This window comes from Strix uralensis, chromosome 10 (genome assembly GCF_047716275.1).
Source record: "Strix uralensis isolate ZFMK-TIS-50842 chromosome 10, bStrUra1, whole genome shotgun sequence".
Lineage (NCBI taxonomy): Eukaryota > Metazoa > Chordata > Aves > Strigiformes > Strigidae > Strix > Strix uralensis.
In genome coordinates this window covers 12,112,277-12,134,983 of record NC_133981.1, presented here as the reverse complement: position 1 = coordinate 12,134,983, position 22,707 = coordinate 12,112,277, and the positions used below count along the sequence as shown (strand labels likewise).

The 22,707-nt window shown below is 42.2% G+C and overlaps 1 protein-coding gene across 2 annotated transcripts; it reads right to left on the bottom strand.

Annotated features, from left to right (window-relative positions):
- Positions 1–238: 238 nt before the first annotated feature.
- On the bottom strand, positions 239–21,236 carry LRRN1 (leucine rich repeat neuronal 1). Of its 2 annotated transcripts, none has more exons than XM_074879200.1 (2): positions 21,110–21,236; positions 239–4,337 (listed from the first exon to the last, which is right to left on the bottom strand). In XM_074879200.1, the coding sequence occupies exon 2, from the start codon at positions 4,103–4,105 to the stop codon at positions 1,955–1,957; it is 2,151 nt and encodes a 716-aa protein (XP_074735301.1). In that variant the 5' UTR covers positions 4,106–4,337; positions 21,110–21,236; the 3' UTR covers positions 239–1,954. The 2 variants fall into 2 exon arrangements, with proteins under 2 accessions (XP_074735301.1, XP_074735302.1); XM_074879201.1 differs by lacking the exon at positions 21,110–21,236 and adding an exon at positions 18,711–18,754.
- Between the last annotated feature and the right edge of the window lie 1,471 nt (positions 21,237–22,707).

Below are 22,707 nucleotides of genomic sequence, written 5' to 3'. Positions count from 1 at the left end.
CTTCACTCAGCTTTATGTTGAAATGCAAGATCAACAAGGCAGGCATCTAAGAGACGTACTGAAGTTTTTGCACCAAAGCAGCTTATTAGTGAAACTATGCTGATAACTTTTCCACTTTTAGACAGCTGGCTGAAGGGCAAAAAGAAGGTATCTGTAAATCTGGGGAGTGGTCTTCGATATATTTGAGACGCTACCGAGTTAAAAAACTTCAAACAACCCCAAAACACAGGCACATCCATTATTTCAATAATTAACTTTTACTTACCAAGAATGTATTTGGTATGCAAAAACATTTTAAAAGTTGCACATTGATAGTGGTCATAAAGTGTAGAAAATCCTGTGCTTGCTGATTAGGTATCTAGTGTAAGTGTAACCGTGTACCTCACCAGAAACCCACCCTGCTTGTGACTCGTGTGCAGTCCCTGCAGAGAACTTCCATGGATTCAGAAAAGACAAGGTACAAAGCTTCTGTAGGTTTGACTGTAAATTATGCATTTATATTATACCCAGTGCACACATAGAAACACCACTGCTTTCTGAGAGTTTGCACTTTTACCATATTAATTCAGTAAAATCCTTAGAGTACTGGTTAATTGTAAAGAATACAGTTCAGTATTGGACCCAAACATTACTCTCTAGTTATTTTTAGCTATCTTAATTTCTGCTTTAGAAGGAACATTAATCCAATTCACTTTTTTTTTTTTTTTTTTTCCCCAGTATATGCCAGGATTCAACTGTTTTATTTCAGTTTGGTAGCACCGAGTTGTTTTTGTCCTAACTGATTGTAATGACAGCTAAATGTCAGCTTCATTTATATCTTAGCTCAGAATACAAACAGAAAAGTATACAAAAAGGAAGATGTTTTGTTATACACTCTGTGAATTATTTTTGCTGTGTACCTTATGCCAAACAGTTTTGATTCTGCATGTGACTTACAGTCCAAAAGCCATAACGATACATTTTTCTGATTAAATTATTTTCAATATTTTGCATCTAGTGCAGAAAAAACACTATTAAAATAAATGCATACCAAAAAAAGTGGAACTTTGTTGAAACGTAAATCCATCAAGAAAAAAAACACAATATTTTTATATAACATTTTGGATATATTTTATGTCAAAACATGATCACCAGTCAAACTAGTGACATCTAAACCCAATACATTATTGTGACTTCTAAAATAAAAAATCAGAACAAAACTAAATTTATTATAGCTTTGCCTTCATTAAACACCATGTGTTGGTGGTTTAAACACAACAAAACTCTAGTATTCTTCAAAAGTGTCTACTAAATATAATAAAAAGAATAAGAGAACAATTAACATTTAGTCTGTTACATTAAAAAATTGGATGTACATATTTCTATTGCCTGTTAGCTTTACCTAAGTCTTTTCAACTACTACAAAAATAAAAAGAAAAAAAGAAAACTCATTGTTCAAAGTCAAAAACATTCAGATCAGTTGATACAACGTTACAGTACAGTCAACTAACATCATTCAAGGTCTCCTTTTCTCCGTGTATGAGTCCTTAGACCAGTGTTACAAACCCAGTTCAATGCAGTTTCAAAACTGTATGTTAGCTTTGCAAGATACTGTACTCTACTGATGGCTTCAGAAGAATGGGGTTGTGCTACTTTTGAATCACAGGGTAACCCCAGCCTCTCATTAATTTTATTCAGCACTGTAGTTAGAACAGCATTAAGTTTAGCACAATAACTAAAAAAAGGAAAAAAAAAAAAAAAAAAAAAAAAGAATTGGAAGCTAGGTGAAGCTGCCATTTGTGTCAAACAATTGCGATACGCTATACTAAAAAATTCTGAAATATCCACCTGTCCTCACCGCTCTGCCACAAACTAGCAAAGTCAAAAATACAAAAGTCTTCAACTTCTCGTTTTTGCAGAATAAAGCAAAAAAGTCTTTGTGCTCCTTACTACCAGAAGCAAAATATCCTCTGAGTTACCACATGTAATAGCTTCTGGATGTGTCGACTTGGGTTGGCTTGGTCTCTGCAGAACCATCCTTGTCTTTTTCACTGTCACCTTCCCAGAGATTAATAAGTGGTGGGTAGAGCTCATTCAGTGGGATTGAAGAGGTCTTTTGCATATATTTTTTCAAGGAGTGGTGGTAGTTCTTTCTCTTAAATCTTTTTGCAATATAAACAGAAATGGAGGCGAGGCTAATGACAGCAAACATGGATCCCATTACTGCTGCGAGGGCAGTGCTGGTTTCTTGGTCTGAAATATCTAGTGCAAAAGCTGCATTTTTTGTTGTAACGTTAACACAGGACTTCTGTGTTTGCTGATGGATACTTGACACCGTTAGACACACTTCATAATCTGTGGATGGTTGTAAATGCGTGAGGTTATATTCATGTACATCAACCGGGACCCTAGCAGTGTACGTAATGTGAGGGTTGTCAATCTTCATAGTGGCCGACGACCATTTTAAATTGGAAGTCATGACATTGGAATTAACTTTCCAGGAAACTAAGATTGAATGTGATTCAGCTTGCTTAACGTAGATTTTCAGAACCTGGGTACCATCCAAAAGGGTTCCGTTCACCCGGATAGTAGCGACCCTCGTGTCAGCCCCTTCGATGTTTTGAGCAACGCAGGTGTATCTCCCAGAGTCTTCAACCTGGATGTTAGAGATTTCCAAGGTGCCTTCACTACTCAGCTTGTATTTGTCAGAGAGACTTTCGACAGTTACTTTATTGCCGAGAGGAGTAACCCAGTAAATTTCTGGCTCAGGTTCTGCCATGGCCCGACAATCTAAAAACACTGTCATGCCAATGTCCAAGTTTAAGTGATTTGGAAAGGTCTCATGAGAGATCATTGGAAGACATTGTTCATTTGAATCCTGTATTAACACTTCCTTCACCTGCTGTCCTCTGTATTCTGGAGGCATAGCGCAAAACATGGAGAGAGGTTCCATGAAACGGATATTGGTTTTGTTTGAGTTGATCCAGTGAATGACACAGTCGCACCTGAGTGGGTTACTGTGGATACTGATCTCACGCAGGTTTGGAAGGGATTCCACTGTCTTTTGGTAGACTGCATTCAAGGCATTGTTGTTGAGCATCAAGCTCTCCAGGGCAGGAACATTGCGAAATGCCAAACGATGTATGTAAGACAGCTTTGGGTTGTTGGTGGCTTCGAGCTTTGTAAGTTCAGGCAGGTTGTCCAGCGCATACCTATCAACAGAAACGAGTTCTCCCATATTATTGATTCCAAGCTCTTTCAATCTGAGCATGTTTTTAAAATCACCTTCTTGAATTTTATGAATCGGATTTTTGTTGAGATCCAGGAATTTTAAATTTGGAACTTTCTCAAGTGCAAGCTGAGGAACTTTTACCAATTTGTTGTCATAGAAGGAAAGACTTTCAAGACTATCCAAGCCTACCAAGGCATTGCCAGGAATGTCTGTGAGATACATACCTGCCAAAACTAGACTCCTTAAATTTGAGAGCGGTTTGAAATTCATATCTAGTATTCCAATCACTGGATTTTCTCCAATCATGAGGATCTCTAAGTTAGGAGTAGAATCAAACCAACGGCTGTCAATAACCTTTAATTTGTTGGAGTTGAGATGTAATCTCAGAAGGTTCTTCAGGCCAGAGAATGCGTTTGCAGAAATGCTGCTGATCTGGTTGTGATTTATATATAGCTCCTGAAGATTGCAAAGGTCTTGCAAGCAGTAGTCAGTCATCTCCGTTATCTGGTTTTCCTCCAGGTGCAAAGTAGTAAGTTGAGTGAGATTTGAGAGCCCCACATCTTTGATACTTGTGAAGTTATTTTGTGAAAAATCCAATTCTGTTAAATTAAACAGCTGTTGGAGTTCATCTGTGGTCTTTGCAATGTTGTTGCTTTGTAACAGAAGGACTTGAGTGTCACTGGAAAGGTTGCTGGGGATTTTTGTTAATCGAAGGTCATTGCAGTCAACTGTTGTGGCTTCCCTGTACGTTGACTGTGGTGTAAACCATGGCCTGATTTCACATACACAAAGCTGTGGACATTCGTTACTCTGTATGGAAGACTCAGTTAATGAATTCATTAACAATTCTAGCACCAACTGGCAAACAGTTAAAACAACTCTGACCTTTGCCATGCTGGCCAGCTAGTGAGTTCAGCGCCCCAGCCCCTCAAAATGACAACAGATTGAGAAGGTAATTTTTTATCAGGCAGGAAATGTAAAGCTTAAAGTTTAAGGTGAAAGGCTTGGACATCCAGAAGGTGAAAGATGATTTTCTGAGTTTAGAGAAGACAAGAAATGGTCTGAAGACTCTTGGCTGCTTCTCTGTGTTCCAGAATCTTCTGCAAATCAGTGTCTGAAGATGTTCCTGAAAACAGATTAGGGTATATGTTATGCTCATGTACAGTTCATATATTATTTAATTTCTCCATCCTTTAAAGAAAAATATCTGAAAACAATCATTATTTGAACATTCATCTCTCTTATAAAAATCCTGGTCTGGTATAGTTAAGTTATGTAGGGTTTGGAACTCTCTTCTACCTGAGAAGATTCTCGGATAGTTCCCAAGTGAGTAGCTGTAACAGTGTATGGAATAATCTGAAAATAAAACTTCAGAAACCTTTCAATTTTACTCTGCAATATTTGTTTGAATGGCTTGAGAAATGCTAAAGATGAAGGGTATGCTTGCGAGTGCAGCTGGGTCTCCATGGAGTGTTCAGAGCATAATCCCGATGGGAGTCAGGGTGCCAGAGCTGTCCCCCGGGCTTGGATTTCAGGTGTGTGGAACTGAGGCTCAGGAAGATGTTGGTTTATAAGTTTCAAGCTAAACGCATATGAACTCTGCCCAAATTCATCCGAGTTAATCAAATTGGTTCCAGATAACAGCTTAGATTTAATCCAGCTAAGCACCAAACAATTACAGTAAATTTGATTAAGCGAACGTACTGTCCTTATTTTAGCTGTCTGTACTGCATTGTGCATCATATGTGAAGTGTTTATCACAATTCCAAATTACTGTGAAAACAACACAATTTGTATCTTTTTAGCCTGAAGTTATTCATGCAAGAGTATGTTTTAATTAACCTGACAGTGTCCAGTGTACTTCAGAAAAATCTGTTGTGTCATGGGTCTTTAAACACATATTCAAGGAAAATCTAAGCTCTCAGCAAAATCTTCCTCATTCTCACTTTATTGAAAAAGTAAGCTGTGGGAAACTGTTATCTGCAAACCTATCTATTACTGCTGCTGGAAAAAGCATGGATACAGTTTTGAGAGTTTCTGTATGTGTAAAAATGTACAATTTGGGGCCTGTGCTGTTACATACAACAGCCAGTCTTCAAGTTCAGAAGTGTGTGCTTTGGTGATGCTGCATGAACTGATTTTCTCCAGCTTGTGGTGATTTCACATGCCTAGCTGTGTTTCTCTGGGCTTGTTATGCACATTGATACTAGCAGGTAAAGTACACCTTTACAGTATTTCACAGTGAAGGTTAAACAGGTTAGAGCATGTGTTCAACAAGCTTTGAATTAAATACAAAGCGTACACGAGCAAGGCATGTGACAAATCTGAGTTAAGGATTTAAAGAGCAGACCTCTTGAAATTCAAGGCGACACTGTTAAATGTCATGCTCTAATGATTGCAGTTGAGACTTCTCAGACAAACGTTTTGTCTTTTTACTAAATATAACTAAAATAATCAAGTTGCACTATATCTGCGACAGAGCACATAACAATGATAAAATGTAATAGGAGAAAACAGGAAATAGCATCTTTTTCCATTAGAACATAGTAAAGCCTCAACCTAGTCAAAGCCCACAAAAGATATTACCATATGAAATAATAAAACTAAATACAGCTTTTAAAAATAGTTCTAAAATAGTAATCTAGATGGTGGTGACAGAAATGCCATTTATATAACACTTTTACTTCAAAATCTTGTCAACATATTAAATAATGAAATGACAGTATTTTATTTCAGATTTTGATATAATGCTATAAGTAGAACACACCAAATAGCATTTTTATTTTGGCATGCTGTTATTTGCTTTGTGGTTGTATTCTGGAGGAAGGGAAACAGGAATGTTAGCCAGAAAGCATTTGAGCCTGTTGAGTTAGATTTTTCTCTCTGGTAGCTGAGACTTGAATGAGAGATGAGAAGACTGTGCTGAAGGGGGAAAAGCCAGATGTAGAGCAAACATTCCTTCTCAAATAACTTTCAACTGATGGAAGAATTGAATAAGACATTAACTGCATTAACAAAAATAAATCTTAACGGCACCGTAATAGTAAGAAATATATTAACATAGAGTGATGAGGAGGCTGGCATAAACTGAGTTATGCTGACTTTAATGGATGCTTCTCTCAATAACAACCCATTTGTAGCTGACCCAAACTAGACAGTTCTAGGAATATTGATGACATCCAAAGTTTAATTGATTTAATTCCAGATTTTTCAAATTACGGTATTTGCCAGGTAATAATGCAGGCAGTGATTTAATCCGGTAACCATTTCAGACAGGTCCTGGAGGTTCTTTGAGCTGCCATTACACGGGGCTGCTCCCTCGCGCAGGGAGAGGTCTCTGGTTCAGCTTTGCAGCCTCGGCTCAGTGAGGCACGAAAGGGAGCGGCACGTCTGGGGCAACAGCCTGCACCAAACCAGATGGCGCTACAAGAGGCAGTATTGCTCCAAACGTTCAGGCCTTCAGAGTCTCTCCTGTAACTTTTTCCTAAGTAAATGAAGACGAAGAAGTCCGTGCCTTATAAAGCTGTGGGCCCTAATGATGTTTTAGTACTCATTTAGCTCTGATGTAGTTATATGAATCATGTAATACTTTAAAAATGAAACTGCCCAAAAAAGACTTCAAAGCTTCTTTTAAAATATGTTGGAGCACATCTAGATTTTGAAAAAAATTCGAATTCGATCCTTCCTTTGTTGAATATTTATATCCTCTTACTTGCACATTACATTTATTTCATCCTTGGTAAGAAGGCATTTCTGGTTTTATTGAGTTCTGGGTTTATGATCACTGTAGACATACGATTTTACAAGTTACTAGTGACACTTTCTCTTCTCTAGCTATTTTCTACTGCAAATGGATTTAATTTTCTTTAACTGGAAAATGTTCTTTAGAAATGACCTGCACATTACTGTCTCCAATCTCCCCCAGCCCAGGACAGCTTGGATGAAGCTATAAATGAAAATCCAGTGTAATCAAAAAGTAAATTCTGATCGGCTCCACAGGCCCCAGTCCACTTTAGTGCTGTGTTTATGTGAAGGGCAGCCCAGAGGCCACAGCATGAGGGAAAAGCCAAGCCATGGACTTCCGCTTTAGCTGCTGCTTATGCTATAAAATGCCATCTATTGCTCTGATAAAAAATAAAGAGGCAGCCGTTACCAGTGCGGAAGTGCACTGCAGCTTTTCGTATCACTAAAGAGCTACTGCTGCTTCTGTTCTGCTGTTTATGTTTGTGAGATGTTTCTTGTGTTTGTAAGAAGCTGCTGGCTCTGAACGGTCACCGACAGCCGTCCCTTTGCCCCTGGATGTCTCAGCTTTCTAATCTTCACAGTATTGGCAGGACCGGTCCCAGACACCTCTGTGACATTTAGTGTCCAAAGGAATAAAATAACACCAAATTTATTGCTGGAAGACTATGTTTCTCGAATGTTAGACTCTTCTCCAGTTCTGAAGTCCTATCTAGAATTATAATCACATCTTTCTAAATAAAAACTAGACAAGATACGTACATAGGAATTTTTTTTTTTTTTTTTTTTTTTTTTTTTGTGTATAAGCTGGAGGACAACCAGGTTTTGGAAACAAAATCTGTAACAGTATGTTCCAGAATAATCACCAAACTCACATGGATAAACTGGGGATGGCTCATGGGAAAGTTCCCAGCTCTCACTGGAATCAGTGAGACTGAATTGAAAAAAATTTGAGTGTTAGTGTGGGCCCCTTTCCTGCTAGGCAACTCGGCATTTTGCCCAGTGAGATCCTTTCTGTATTGTTATTTTTTTTAAATATAAAACTAATACAGTATGTCCCTGGTAGCCAAGTGCAGTCCAAGCGAAAGACAAGTCAGAGGATCACTTCAAAAGATTGTGGCTTTTGAAGGTCGGGGAATGTTTCTTAAAGAAACCCCAGATCCAGAACAGGGGCAGAGCAGTGGCTCCAGACTTTCTGGATTAAGGGAGAATATGAGTCCTCAAAACCTCTGTTAGGACAGAGTCATATCACAAAATCTTTTTTTTCTGAAAATGGTTTTTAATATGGATCATATGATTGATGGCACTTCTTTTAATTCTGTGTTAAAAATGTCTTTTAAAAATACTGGGTAAGGAAACTTCCCCTAAACAGTAAGAGGGTATTATACCTTCTTTTGGGAGATACTGAGCTTGTAAAGGATAGCTTTTCACATTCTCTGCCTGGCCTCTCATTTATTAAATTCATATTTTCTAGTGTACCGAACCACTACAACAGTCATAACAGCTATTAATTTGATATCAATAGAAATAATGGTTAATTTTATGCGAGAGATATGGAGGGAATTATTTTACTAAGGGCTAAATAAATGCATTTTCCATAGCACCTCTCGATACCCAGTGCATTAAGAAACCACATGTCTGTCAGCAAGCAAACCCACAATGGCTCTCTGGGATATTAACTTGTTCATGTTTCTTGTGGGTAGAAAACATAACCATCATTCCTGTGTCTCCCATCTGGAAATGCACTGGGGAGGTTTGTATAAGGCTTCCCTTTCTAGCTAGGTTGTGAAAACTGTTTAATACTGAGAGTTTGTTTGGCCCAAGAAATCGTAATGGTGGCTATTTGGTTATGGAGCAGAAGATCCTTCACTTATTTCAGCTTCCCTGGAGAAAGAGGTGTGTGCTGGCAGCTGTGGCCTTGCTGATGGCTGTCAAGGGTTTATCTAGTTGTTCAGGCAATCCGAAGAAAAAGTGTGTTTAAGTCCACAATGCAGTAGAGGAGAATATGGAGGGACAATCGTGAAATAAACTGTTCATTAAAAGTGTTCATAGTTAACTTGCCAACTAGAAAAAAATAGATACTAAACACTTCTTCTTGGTAAGAGGAAGACAAAATGTTGTCACTTCCTTGACAGCTGTATTAATGGTCACTATTAAAAATTGCTGAAAAAAGAAACAATATAGTTTGTACATGGTTGTTTGGATGTCTGTTTTGAAACAGCAATACTACCACAGAAAATCTTCTCTCTCCACAGTTAAGTAGTTCATTCTTGTGGATTTTCTTTTATATTGCAAGTAGCATCAGCACAGATTTTGGTTGGCAGCCATATGTACTAAATGCGCCTAGGTGAAAGTTTGAGGGATCAGATACATGAAGAAAATTACCTCGGGCTAAGACAAGCAATTTATTTTGCACTTGCTGTGAGCCAGAAGCACATACTGATCCACAGTACCTACCCATCTCTCCACAGAAACATTTTCATATACTGAGCCTAAGTAATGTAGCTAGTCTTTCGGAAAATTGTCTGTTGTGCTAATGTTCTGCTAATGACTCATGCAGCTTTCTTGTTTCCCCATCATCCTTGTTTGTGAAACTACTGCCATATAAACACCCTCCATCATCAGTCAGTTCGGGAAGACTTGTCTGGGCTGCTGCATCCTGGATTCAGGTGGGTCATTAGGAAAGTGCACGTTAGACAGCCCAGCGCCCGTGCCCAGGGATTGGGAGCGCACTGCAGTGACCGAGTATTAGTGCCAAGACATAAGAACTGGTGAAACTTCAGCTAGAACACAGGGATCAAGAAAACCAAATTCAGACCGGGATCACTACAAAGTGTTACTCTGACTATGGAGTATGGACTGGAAGGAAGAGCCTGTTTAGACAGGGGACACAGAGAGCTCGGCTTGGTTGGTCTGGCAAAGATCAGGCCCGAAGAGCTACTTATGCTAGAAGCAAGCCTGGGGATGAACTGGCCCAGAATGCGCTCAGGTTGCATTCATTACAGTCAGGTTAAGACAATTTGACAAGTTTAAGAAAAGGGTATTGTGTGTATGATGGAGGTAAGAAGTTGCCTTGCTTTGAGCTTCAGTAGGGCCTTTGCAGTTCTATATCCACCCATTTTCTATAGAGAAAACTGAGCTATTGGTGCCACACCACAGGTGAACAATAACCTTTGACAGCGCTTTAGGAGAGAGAGGCATCTAAGTACTGCCACAGGAATATGTACGTGCACCCGCTAAATCACAGAAGCAAGCACAACACAAAACCTGGTCTAAAACATTGTGTTAGTGAAAATCAGGGCTTACTCCAGTCAAGAGCATCAGTGACCTTGTACATCCTAGAGGAAGAAGCTGGACTTGGACTTTGGGTTTAATAACCAGGATATTTACAGCTAACCTACAGAATGGGCTCCTTCCCCAGGAATCAAATTTACAAGTGCAATCCTATCTATTTAGAAAAATATTGAGGAATCATGCCTGATACTAAGCCTTTTATATGGAGGTTTTTAAAGTCTCCAATGTCATCAGGAAATAAGCTATTTACAAGCCTGAATTATGTAAAATACAGAAAAGTCAAGCTGAAAATGATGCAAGTCAGTTGAAGGAGCATACCAAAATCTGAAAATGGGAGCTTGTTATTAAAAGCAAAGACAAAAGCAAGGGCCTTATAGGACATGTAATAATGGTATAAAGCTTCAAAACACATCCTCAGGGATTTATAATATTTAAGGTTTGGGGTTTTCTTCCCTGCAAATGATGTCTACTTCTTCTTGTCTGTACACACATTCCATCAAAATAAAGTCAGTCTTTAATTTTAGGGAAAGCTGTGGTGAGAATGCAATTTGCTGTATTTCAAGACAACGTTAGCATGCTTTATCTGTGTTCCTTTGAAAAATACTAGTCTTATCTCCACAGAAGAAATGCAAAGAGCATCCTATTCATAATGCCTGCACTGCAGAAAGAGCATACTAAATCGCTGCAATTTCTAATTTATTGGGGTTTATTCTTAAGACTTGCATCTGATACAATGTTTTTCATTAAAATATTGAAATAAATTTGAAGGAGAGAGAAAAAGTATTTTCATTCATCCACTGATCTTGAGTACAAGGGGCTAGATACCATGCAGAGTACAGCTACTGTATATTGATGGCCCATCAAATCGACCATGGAATTGCAACCCAGCTTCTGTCATCTGTTTGAAAATCTCTTTTGAAAATTACCATTAACAAGTCATATTAGAAACATCAGGAATAATAACTGCTTTCCAAACAGTAGGTGGTCAAATTATATAGTCTGTCTTTTCTTTAGGAAAGAAAAAAATCTCATAAAACCATTTAAAGCCTTGAGAAGGTCCTGCCCATGGGTCAGGGCAATCCCAAGCACAAATCCAGGCTGGGCGAGGAGTGGATTGAGAGCAGCCCTGCAGAGAACTTGGGGGTGTTAGTGGATGGAAAACTGACTGTGAGCCAGCAACGTGCTCACAGCCCAGAAAGCCAACCGTGTCCTGGGCTGCATCAAGAGAAGTGTGGCCAGCAGGTCGAGGGAGGGGATTCTCCCCCTCTACTCCACTCTCATGAGACCCCCCCTGCAGTGCTGTATCCAGCTCTGGGGGCACCAACATCAGAAGGACACGGACCTGCTCGAGTGGGACCAGAAGAGGCCATGAAGATGATGGGGGGGCTGGAGCACCTCCCCTGTGAGGACAGGCTGAGAGAGTTGGGGGTGTTCAGCCTGGAGAAGAGTTAGTGGAACATGGCGGGGGGTGGGAACTAGAAAGTCTTTAAGGTCCCTTCCAACCCCAACCATTCTGTAATTCAATGCTTCTATGAAAATCTAAAAGGCAAGATATGTTTGTACAGTAGTAATATTCTTATATTAGAAACCCAATTTATTTACTTTCTTACTATGTTTATTTTCATAAAATAGATTAATCTTGGAACAATATGGGCAGTTCTTTTATTGCCCATGACTCTTGTTCTCACATCCTGCTATACAGGGTCTGCCCCTGTTCACTATGAAGGCAGTAGTAAAGCTTTTATTTCATTCAATGGAGAAGAATCATGTCTGTGATTATTATCCTCATTCCACATAATTGCCAGATAAAATTATTTGACTAGATCAGCTTTTCTGAAAGCCACCAAATAACTTCCACTTTCAGGTTAAAAGACCTTCCTTGCAGCTCTTCGCTTCTGCACCGAAATGCAGGACAGCTGCCTGCAGTTGGTGGAGGACAAACCACCAGGGAAATCCTTTAATTTCCACCTGTACATGCTGTAATGCATTCACAGCCTTCTGTACACTTTAGATGCAAGGGAGAATTTAAACTTAATTGGTTTTAGCTTGTACAGTGTCTAAAATTTACAGAGCATAACTAATTTTGGAAGACCTGTTCCAAGTATTTTTTGCATTTAGTGTATCTGCTGGCTGAAGAATGAAATAGGACCAAGACTAGAGAAATACTGCTGCATCTTCTAATCATATTTAAAGAACAGAAGTGGACTTCAGTCTTGGCATACTTGGGATCTCAGAACCACGTGGAAGGATCTGAACATCTTATTACCCATGGGGGCACCTACCTCACAAGGATTTCATACTAGAACAACTCAGATAATCTCTGCTTCTCACTATCTATCAGTAAAGTTCAAATAAAAATTAAAAAAAAAAAAGAGAAAAATAGCTCTAAAAGAAGAACAAGGGCATTAAGAGATTGGGTTGGATTTTGGAGTAGAACTTCCTTTTTGGTTTTTGACTACTCTGACAACCAAGGCAGCTTGGCTAGTGGAAGCAAAGTGTTAATAATAATGAAATAAGAATCACATGAGAAATATTTTTAACCACAAGAAATATGGATGCCAGAACGCCACAGGATTTTCATGAAGCAACAGAATATCCTCCTCTTCTTTTTGCTGACTGGCTTTCTGGCAGTATGATTATTTTGCTTCCTACGCAGTTCTAGATCAAACTCCAGTTTTATGAGTCAGTCAGGATCCCCCACAGTTGGGAAAGACCCCGGTGTGTAAGTAGTTGTTACTACCATAAAGGATGCCAAAAAATCCTGTGCTAGAAATGGTATCCAATAAATAAAAACTGAAATGAGTCAGGATCTCAGTATGCGTTTAGAAAAATCAACATAATAGCACTGCCTGTAGGAAATGCATCGGACTTGCTGCTATAAAAAATTATATGTACACATGTGTGCATATGTATATGTAATAAGCCAGCCTCAATTGTTTTATCTTCAAGCAAGAAAAAAAGAGAGTTCTTCTGGGCCTTGTTACACTCTACTGTGATAATTCTGTTTCCTGTGGCTGTACTATGTGTTTAGTTTTCAATTATTAGTGATTAAGTATTAAACTGTATTTTACTGTTAGCCTACATCTATATGCAGTTTATACATGCTTACACAGGTTTCAGCCCTTAGAATAAGACAGACTTTTACTGATTTTTTTTCCTTGGAGTTATATGCTTGCAAGATCAGATTCTCTGTTTCTGAACTACATTTACATATTTAATAAAACCATATATTGAATTGACTGATATGGAGACACCTTACTGTTCACTCAAGACTCTGAACATACCAGTAACAAAATAAATGGATTTATCATGGCAGGTGCTGAGATCTAATATGAAGGCTGTTAGCACCAAGACAAAGATTTGGAACTCAACCAAGTCAAGTTGGGATAGAAGTAATTCCATTAAGTGGCCACAGATTGGTTTTGGTACTACTTTGAACTAAGGCTTTACTCTGATCTAAGAAAACAGTGATTTTCTCTCCAGTTAGATAGCTGTATTACAGGACCCTCCTCTACACCTTTTCTCAAGTCTTTCCGTACTTTTAAATGGGCTTCTATGTGAAATTTCTTTGTTTTTCTGAAGACTTCCTTCTTCCATTCACAACTGAAAACCCAACGTACCATTACACTGTACTTAGAAAATACATGGTTTATAGAGTATGTTTCCCATCATTATTTCATTCCTAAATTGTTTAAGTAGTATTACTTGGAACATAGAGCAGGTGAGCTTCTCTGTGTCATCAGGAATGGAAGATTCATTCAGCTGAGAATGGTGAAAATATTAATAGCCTGTATTTAGCTAGTTCTCTATCTCAAGTATGACTTAAATTTTGAGACTAACTTTGTTTCATGCAGAAAACAGATCACAATCTTGCTTTGAGAAGTTCATGAGATGGAGAGAGAAAGAGAGAAAAAATACCTCGTATTTAATGTATTTGTATTTTTAAGAATAGACCTATAAATTGTTCCTTTAGCTTTAGTCCTCAGTCTTGTCATGGCAAAGTCAGCACTTTTTCCACAGATGGGTTTTTCATAAGTGCTTGCAAAATACAGAGGTACTAAAATTGCTGCCTATTGCAGAAAACACAGGAGAAGTTATTTCCCTCAAAATTTTAAGTTATTGATGCTTTATAGATAAGGTCTTTACCTAATTAAGGTGATTCATTCAGGCACAGTAATCCTTAATTTGTATATACTAGACTTGTTTTACTTAAAGGGGGCAGAAAGATAAAACATATTTGCCAATGAATTTATGAAGAACACTTACCTGGTTTTATTCGGTGCCTTATACTATGATGAAGCCATTTTAAAGACCTGTTTTCAAGCAGCTATTTAAAACCGTACTTTTGCAACTGGTTCACTTAACTGACTGTTCATCTATGAGTAAAATAAGTTATTTTTGCAATGCATTTACAAGTCACTGAGATGCCTATTATGAATGGTGGATCTCTGTAACTATCAATATTTACTCTACTTCTGCTAGAGTGATGGATCATTTGTAATTTAGAAATTTAGCAAGGCCAATCAGTAGCTCATCTGCATCCTGGTAATTATATGCAGCACAGTAGCAAGGTATGCATTTACTAGGTATTTTTGGACTTGTTTAATCAAATAAATCATATGATGCATGAAATAACACAAAATGTAGGATTCATTATATCAATGATAAACACTTTCAAATTACAAAAAGGCAATCCAAGCTTTGATTGATACTTTATAAAAAAAAGTAAAATGCTCAATAATTCTCTCCGAGTAACTTTTATGTGTTTTGTAGAAGTTACTTGGTCTGATTATTCACCATCTTGCTGACCAACTCCTGAAAACTACAGAAAACCTGGGCTTGGTCCAAGTGGCCCAAGTCTTTTGGCCCACATGCAAACATGAGAGTTGTGAGTGCCCAGGGAGCTGAGCTGGCATTGCACCGCCCATCCTGGAAGCAGAGGTACCCTGCGCATGGCTCGTCATGCTGCTGCAGTTGGGGGTTAGCGAGGAGCTTAGTGTGAATCCAATTTTTACATAAAGCCAAACTCCAAAGACTGCATTTTGCTTGATGACTCAAGTCATATTGACTGTACAAAAGTAGTTATAAGTCAAATAAAAATAAGCATTGAGGAGTATATGATATATCAAACTCCAGTATGGAAGAGAAACCCAGGGAACATTTCCCATGAACTGAAGCAGCACCTAGTCTTCTCCAAACCCTTGACTGACTCTGATAAAATAAGGCTTTAAAACCTGACTCTGGTAAAATAAGGCCTGGTGACCTCTAGTGAAATTCTCCAATGAAGGGGACAAAGATGGCAGTTAGAGATGGAGATCTGGGTCAACTGCATTGTCAGTGGTGGGCTTTCTCCAGTTTTGAAAGGAATTTATGGAACACAGGGGAATCCTGTTTTGATCTTACAACATCTTCGGTATTGATTATGTGTATATGAAACCAGAACTTGGTATTTCTGGAAGATAATGCTCAACACGCACACAAGGAGTGTCAAATGGACACACCAGACATCCTCACAGGTCTCCTCTGTCCCAGTGTCACTTATGCCATTTTTCAGTCCTGCACTTGACTTTCAGACCTCCTGCTTGTCTATAAAAGCAACTCTTTTAAGATGGAGCCAGTGACTCCAAGCTGACCATGCTGGTCTCAGAAGTGGGACATGCCCAGTCAGGCCTGGGGGCCCTTTGGGACCTCCCCACTGGTGGTCCCCAGGGAAATGGGGCTGCACCAGCCAGGCTGGGACTCCAGCTGCCAGCAGGACAGCCAGCGATGGCTCCCACCCACAGTGGTAGAGAAACAAGCTGGTGGGTAGGTCCTGCTCTAGTCCTGCTCCTGGAGCATCGTGGCATGAAGAGCAGCACACACCCTGACACCTGCCTGGGGTTTTGCTCCCCTCCAATGCAAGAAGAGCCCTGTCCACACAAGCCGCTCGCCATTACCCATCCCTGTTCCCTCCCTGCCTCCCGGGACGTCACTGGATGCAGATGAGGGGCTGCACCTCCCCAGCACTCACCAAGCATTGATGGAGCAGCCATGTGGGCCCCCACTGAGGCATTTGCCACCGCTGGAGTAACCAGCGAGAGACAAACTCTGCCAGATTACCTCGAGGGAGGCTTGGCTTCAAAAAGCAGTTGGGACTCCTGCTCTAATCAAAGCTGACAGATGCATAAAGTGCTGGAATCACCAGAGTTTGTTAAATTAAATACCTGGAAATGAGATGCTGACAATCTCTAAAATTTCTAAATAAACCCTGTAAGTAATCTTTGCCTCCAGTGTTAAATGGACCACTTCAGTTTGTGAAGCAGCCAAGGAAAATACTGTCCTGTGCTACCAGAGAGGACTAAAGGGCAACACCTTAGGAGAGAGACTTATGTAGCAAGACCACAGTACCCAATAAAGTAAGGAAAAGAGCTGTTTCGCTATGGCACTTTTATAACTTCTGTGCATTCTCAATACAGCATCCTGTTAAATATTTCAAGACCATTACTTACAATTGCTTTGCCCTGTCATTCTTTAAGTTAAAAAGAAAAGAAAAAAGCAATAGGTATCTACTCCATCTCAAACACTTGATCTTCAGAAACTGTGCTCCGGGTCCCATTCTTTTGGTAATTCAGCCAGCTGGAAAGTCAAGAAGATGCTGGCTTGTATCACCAAATTAAGATCTTATGAATTAGAAGTGAAGTTAGAAAAACATTTTGCAGTAGAATTTAAGAGCATAGACTAATTCTCTTCCCACTGATGCCAAAGACTTCTGCTGTCTTCAACAGGAGGAAAATTAGGCCAATACAAAATAGGCCAACCCACTGTTTGCCTTCAGTGCGATATGTAGAAAAATGAAAGACAACCTCTAAATAGCAAAACAAAATTCAAATAAAGTAGCAGGGCTTTAAGCAGCAGTGAATAAGAGAACGTGGTTTAGAAGAACTTTAATCTTGAACCTGCATGGAGGCATGTTCTGTTCCTGACCTTATAAAGTCCATTAGTGGAGGACTTAATTACTCAGCTACAGGAAAAGAATGAGACTGGAAAAATCATCAACTAACTCAAGTACATCCTCAGTAGACTGTTTCTTATCAAAGTAGTCCTTTGATTTCTCTTTGCAGAATTTAAGCACTCTGAGTCTTAGAGAAACACCATTATTTCCTAGTTTTATGACATACCAACAAATCTGTTTCTGAGCCAGCTCCATGATTTTCTTTAACTCTTGCCCATCTTTCTTCCTGTTGTAGGTACATGTTAGTTGTAGAGACAAAACTGAGTAAGGGGATATTTTTCAGTGCACTTTCTTGGATTTCTGCAGATGCTCCTGACAAGCAGGCATGGTGGGGGCTGGCTCCTGCCTGCCTCTCTGCTCCCCCAGGGACCAAAAGGCATTGCCGACCAGCATAAAAAACTGTTTCAACTCAGAAGTTGTGTTTTGCATAGACCTTGCTGTGCTGCAAGTTTTTTTTAAGACAGACATGTTTTGTATTTGCCATAGCAGTTAAGGCCTGATCCTGCTAATCACTTAACTGCTCCTGACTGGAGCCTGGAATTTACGATTCCTGGGAGCATCATGCCATCTCCCACAACGGCCCTTCTAACAGGGAGAAGATGCAAAAATCAGCTGTCATGAGGCTGAAATGCAGGTTCCCCCTCAATTAGCATTATATAAACAGATAGGAGGAGAAATGGATTTATGCGCTTCCAAAAACTTTACATAGATTTTCTTCAGTTCTCTGTCTACAAAATGTCTGCCAGGAAAAAAATCTGGAGCTTGGCAGGATGAAGCCTCACACGTGTATTGTTCGTGTAACTATGGTAACCTACAAATGCCACCAGTGTTTCCATTTCATACACAAATGAGGGGACAGCTGTGGAGACCACATGTCTGCCAATGGAATAATATATGTGAACTAGGATGGCTTGGTCAGAAAATTACAACTCATTTATATTAATCAGGGCTTCAAAGAACAGTCACCTCCATAGTTACAAAGTGTGCAGTAAAAGAAAGTGATTTTTATTTCTGAAAATGTTTGGCTCTTCAGTAAACATCTTCAGCATCTTGCTACTTTGCTGGTTGAAAAAAAAATAAAATAAATGCCATTAACAACCAGTGCTCTTCTATGAACGTCACTTAACTTTTTTTTTTTTCTTTGATTTTGTTTTTTTCTGATGCCTGAGCCTAGTCCGAGACTGACACAAAAGCCCGACCTGGGACCAGGCATGCTCCAAGCCATTCGCCTGGGGAAGCAGCAGTTGCAAGAGAGACAGAAATAACGTGGCATAGAGCTCTAACCCATGTACCAAAGTGAAAAAACCTTCTTATACTCGTTGATATCATTAACAGAAATAAAAGCTTCAAAACAATTCACACAAGAAATTTTAAAAAATAATCAAAAACTATTGCTTAAATGAACTTGGAGTTTATATCATCTCTCGCAACAACAACAACTCCTCTATAGACTTGATAATGCAAATAAATTACCTTTTCAGTAAATATTAAACTATGCAAGCTGCAGTACCAGTAATACTTGACTGGGGTTATGATTCATCCAAGGTGCTCTAAGTGTCCCTACAAAAAAAAAAAAAAACCACACACCAACAATCAAGAGCTGGTAGCTGCCGCCTGCCTTGGCAGCAGCAGCAGCCTGCTGACAGACGGATGCAGCAGGAATACAGCACACCGATTAGCAAAAGTTTTCCCTGGCTTCTGCAGTGCCACGATACTGTATCGGAGTATAACAAAAGGCTGCAGCATTACCTCCGCGGGGGCTGCCGCCTCCGCCACCGAGCGTCCCATCCCGGCAGCAGCCAGCCCTTCTTCCAACACCGAGGGGGACTTCGTGTCTGTTCACGATACCGCGATGAAAACTTTACCTAATGCTTATTTAAGTGATAGCACTCCTTCCACGAGTTGGAATCAAACGCACAGATGAGTGGTTTTAAACCAGGGCTTCCTAGCCTGCAGGCTGGATCCGCGCCTACACAGTTGTCTGAGCCCTGGTAAATGAGACTGAACAGAAGTTTCTTTTCGCAGCGTAAGTTTGGGTGCGCTCGGCATTATTCATGGCAATAAAACCCCCACAGTTTCACAGTTAACGTTGAAAAGTTTTTATCCTTTTATAATCTCTACAACTTCATACAAAAACACTCCTTTAATAATCAGTATGTCTGTTCTAGGTAAACAGAAAATACTCAATAATCACCACAGTAACTGGTCTGTTAAAGTCCCAAATGCCTACTAGGATATTTAATTTTATAGGGACCACATAAAATTTTATTCAGGTAACTTTTCACCTATCAAGGCACAAGTTAAGCTGTAGCTCTTATGAAGCCTGGGCTTCATCTTTCGGGGCCATGGCACGACAGAGCAGGGCAGGGGGGAAGCTTGCCCGGCCTCGGGGCGCACCAGGGGCAGGAGCCCAACATCACAAACCCCTACTCGTAACTGTGTGTCATCTGGGAAGCTTCGTGTGATGGTTCTTCCTTTCTCTCCATGAGTCTGTCCTTTCAATTCATTTAAATGCCAGCTTGCAAGACTTTGGGGTGTACTTTGGTAGGAGCCCTCAACCAACAGTCTCCGTGGCTTCGGGCACTTAAAGCGTCTCTGGGATCACCACACGTACATGCGGCTCCGTGAAGGGTTTATAGTCTAGAAATGTCTAGTTCGTTTTCTAGGGATCCTTTAAGTACGTTAGGAAAAGGCTTAAAGGCTCACAAACTAGTTTTTAGCGAAGAGATTCATTACTTGGGAACCGTCGCACAGCTCCAGGACAAAAATATAATCACCCAGTGCGTGATCTCTCGCCTCTGGCCAACGTTATTTTCTACTTTGAGTTGGATTCCGCTACTTTTCCTTCCACCGCCTGGTGGGAAAAACGCACCGAACCGGCACTAAATAACTCGGGGAAAGCTGTAAAATAGCGGGTCAGCATCTGCAGGGCTCCTGCCGGCCCGGCCGCGCCCCCGCCCCGACGGGCCGCGCAGGGCTTGGGGGGAGGGGCGGGGAGCCCCCGCGGGGCCCTTTGTCCCGCTCCGCGGCCGCGCAGGGAGGGCGCCAGGCTGCGTATCTTTTACGCAGGACCCCCTCCGCGTATCTTTTAAGCAACGGGTTCCCCCCCCTCAAAAAAAAAAAAAAAAAAAAAATCTCACCAACCCCAGGAAGGAACGCGAGGGCTCCGCGGGGGCTCCGCGGCCCCGCCGGGTGCTAAATGTCCCCGAGCCGCGGTGACACAGGTGGGCAGTGGCCGGGCCGCCCCCGAGGGGCGTTTGGCCCCCAGCAGAGGGTGGCGGAGCCGCCGGCCCCGCGCAGCCCCGCGCACACTGCGCCTTTATGCCGCTTTCTGAAGGGCTATTGTTACCCTGAAGCCTCCTTGTCTTTTCCAATCCCTCCGGGTGAATGGGGGAGGCGAGACAGCTGCCGGGAATCGCTCCCCATTCGCATGCAAATCCCCGGCTCGGGCCGCTGGCAGCTCCGCCGCGCAGCCGGCACCGGCTCCGCGCCCCCCCGCGCAGGTACGCGGCCGGGTACCCGCACCGGGCGCTCCGCAAAAAAGCGGCGATTAACGGTAGAACTAAACCGGGGAGGAGCAGAGAGAAACAGAAAAGGGGGGGGAAATGTGTGATGCTGCAGCCCCCACTGCTCCGCGCAAACACCGCGTCTCGCCCGGAGGTGCGAGCCGAAAGCCGCCCCCCTCCCCCCCCCGCACCCCACGGTGCGGTACGAAACCGCCGCCCGCCCCCCAAAACCTCGCTGCGCGTTGGGACTGTCCCGCGGAGCGAGGGGAGGGTGGCACGGCTGCTACCGTAAACTTTCCTTCTTTCCAGCCCCGTGAAGACCGCACCGGACCCCCAGGGACCACCCCCCCCGGCGGAGGCACTTACCGGCAACCGGGAAGCTCTCGCCCGCGGCGGCCGCTATGCGGGAAGCAGCACATTCGCTGCTGCTGCTACCGCGGTTCTACCGCGCCGAGGTGCGGAGTGAGGCGGCTTGAAAAAGGGGGGGGAAAGGGAGGGGGTGGGGGGGGATGCGGTGCCGGTGCCCGCCGCCCGCTCTGTGCCGCCGCCGGCGCGCACCTGGGTAGGCGCCGGCGGTCAGCTGACGGGCTGCGCTCCCATTGGTCGGTTCGGCACCATCTGCGCGGGGCGGGGCGGGGGGGCGGGGCCCCGCCCTCCCGCGCCCCGCCCCCCCGCCCCGCCCCGCGGAAGACAGCGCAGGTCCCGCGGTGCCGGTTTGGGGGGGAGTCCTGTTTCCTCGCCTCAGTGTAGGCTCCCGTGTTGCTAATTTCTTCATCATTAGGTTTCAGAGTTAACAGCTCCTGGAAAAGAAGCTATTGAAAGTTATGCGCACTAAAAAGGGCGGGGGGGGGGGGGTCATCACTGCCACCATTTGGCTAACCTAACAAAGAAAAATGTCACCGTCGTGACACGTACCACCGTATCCTAAGGCAGAGCGTGGACCTGACGGGGAACGCTGCCAGGTAACATTCCCCCTACTCTTTGAATCCTGTTTCTAAATTTTTTCCATGTTTCAGTAAAACTGACATGAAGGATCAAGGTGTAACTCCAAAGCACTGTGGTGTTTTATGGGCCTCCCGGGACTCAAATGTTTGATTTTCTGTCCTCTGTAGAGAGGCAAACCTCCGGCTGCAGAGATGGGGCAGTGCAGTGCTGCTCGCAAGGGCAACTGCTGGCCTGTGGCTGCGTGCTGTGCCCACAGCTGAGTGTGGGGCATGGCCAACCCAGGGAAATTATTGGTACATAAATCAGAATTATTTGCTGAGATTACATTCGCATATCCTCTATGGCTGCTTGAATAAGAGATTGATGAATTAGCTCGGAGGAGAACAGGCTACAACTTCAACCCTAAGAGAGGCTACAACTTCAATCCGAAGAGTCATTTGAGCCTGAAATTCAAGGATTTAAAGGTGTCTGTGTAAGCTCTCAGGTGTGTTCAGCTTCCCGTTCACTACCGGTTTTCCATCTTATCTCTTTTCCCAGTTATCTGGAGTTGCTGACTTGCACCCTGCCCTATGTTTTCCCATCCTAACCTCAGTCCCTACTCACTCAGCTGGGGGAGTTCCCCGCGGGCCCTGGGGTGTTTCTGAGCCAGCTGTCGGAGGGTCTCTCTACGGTGAAGCCCTCAAGGGGGGCTGTCATCAGGGGCTTCCCCCGGGGAACCACAGCCCAGCACACACCGACAGGGAAGGGCGCACTGCCCACGGAAGTACAGGCGCTCTGAGTATGTGTCCTCTGCCTGACGCCTCGCGTCAGATGTTAAGAACAATTAGTCTGTGTTAGACAAGGAGTTCCTGGCTGGACTCGACGCCAAAGGCCAGCTGAAGTTTTGGCAGCGGTGTAAAAGTCAGTGGTATTTTCGTCATACCTTTAAATCTTTATTCCCTATTTTTTTAATTTGTTTAACCAACGGAAGGGAAAGCTGTCGCAGGAGGATGCTGTACTGCCTCCTCCCTTGTGCCCTT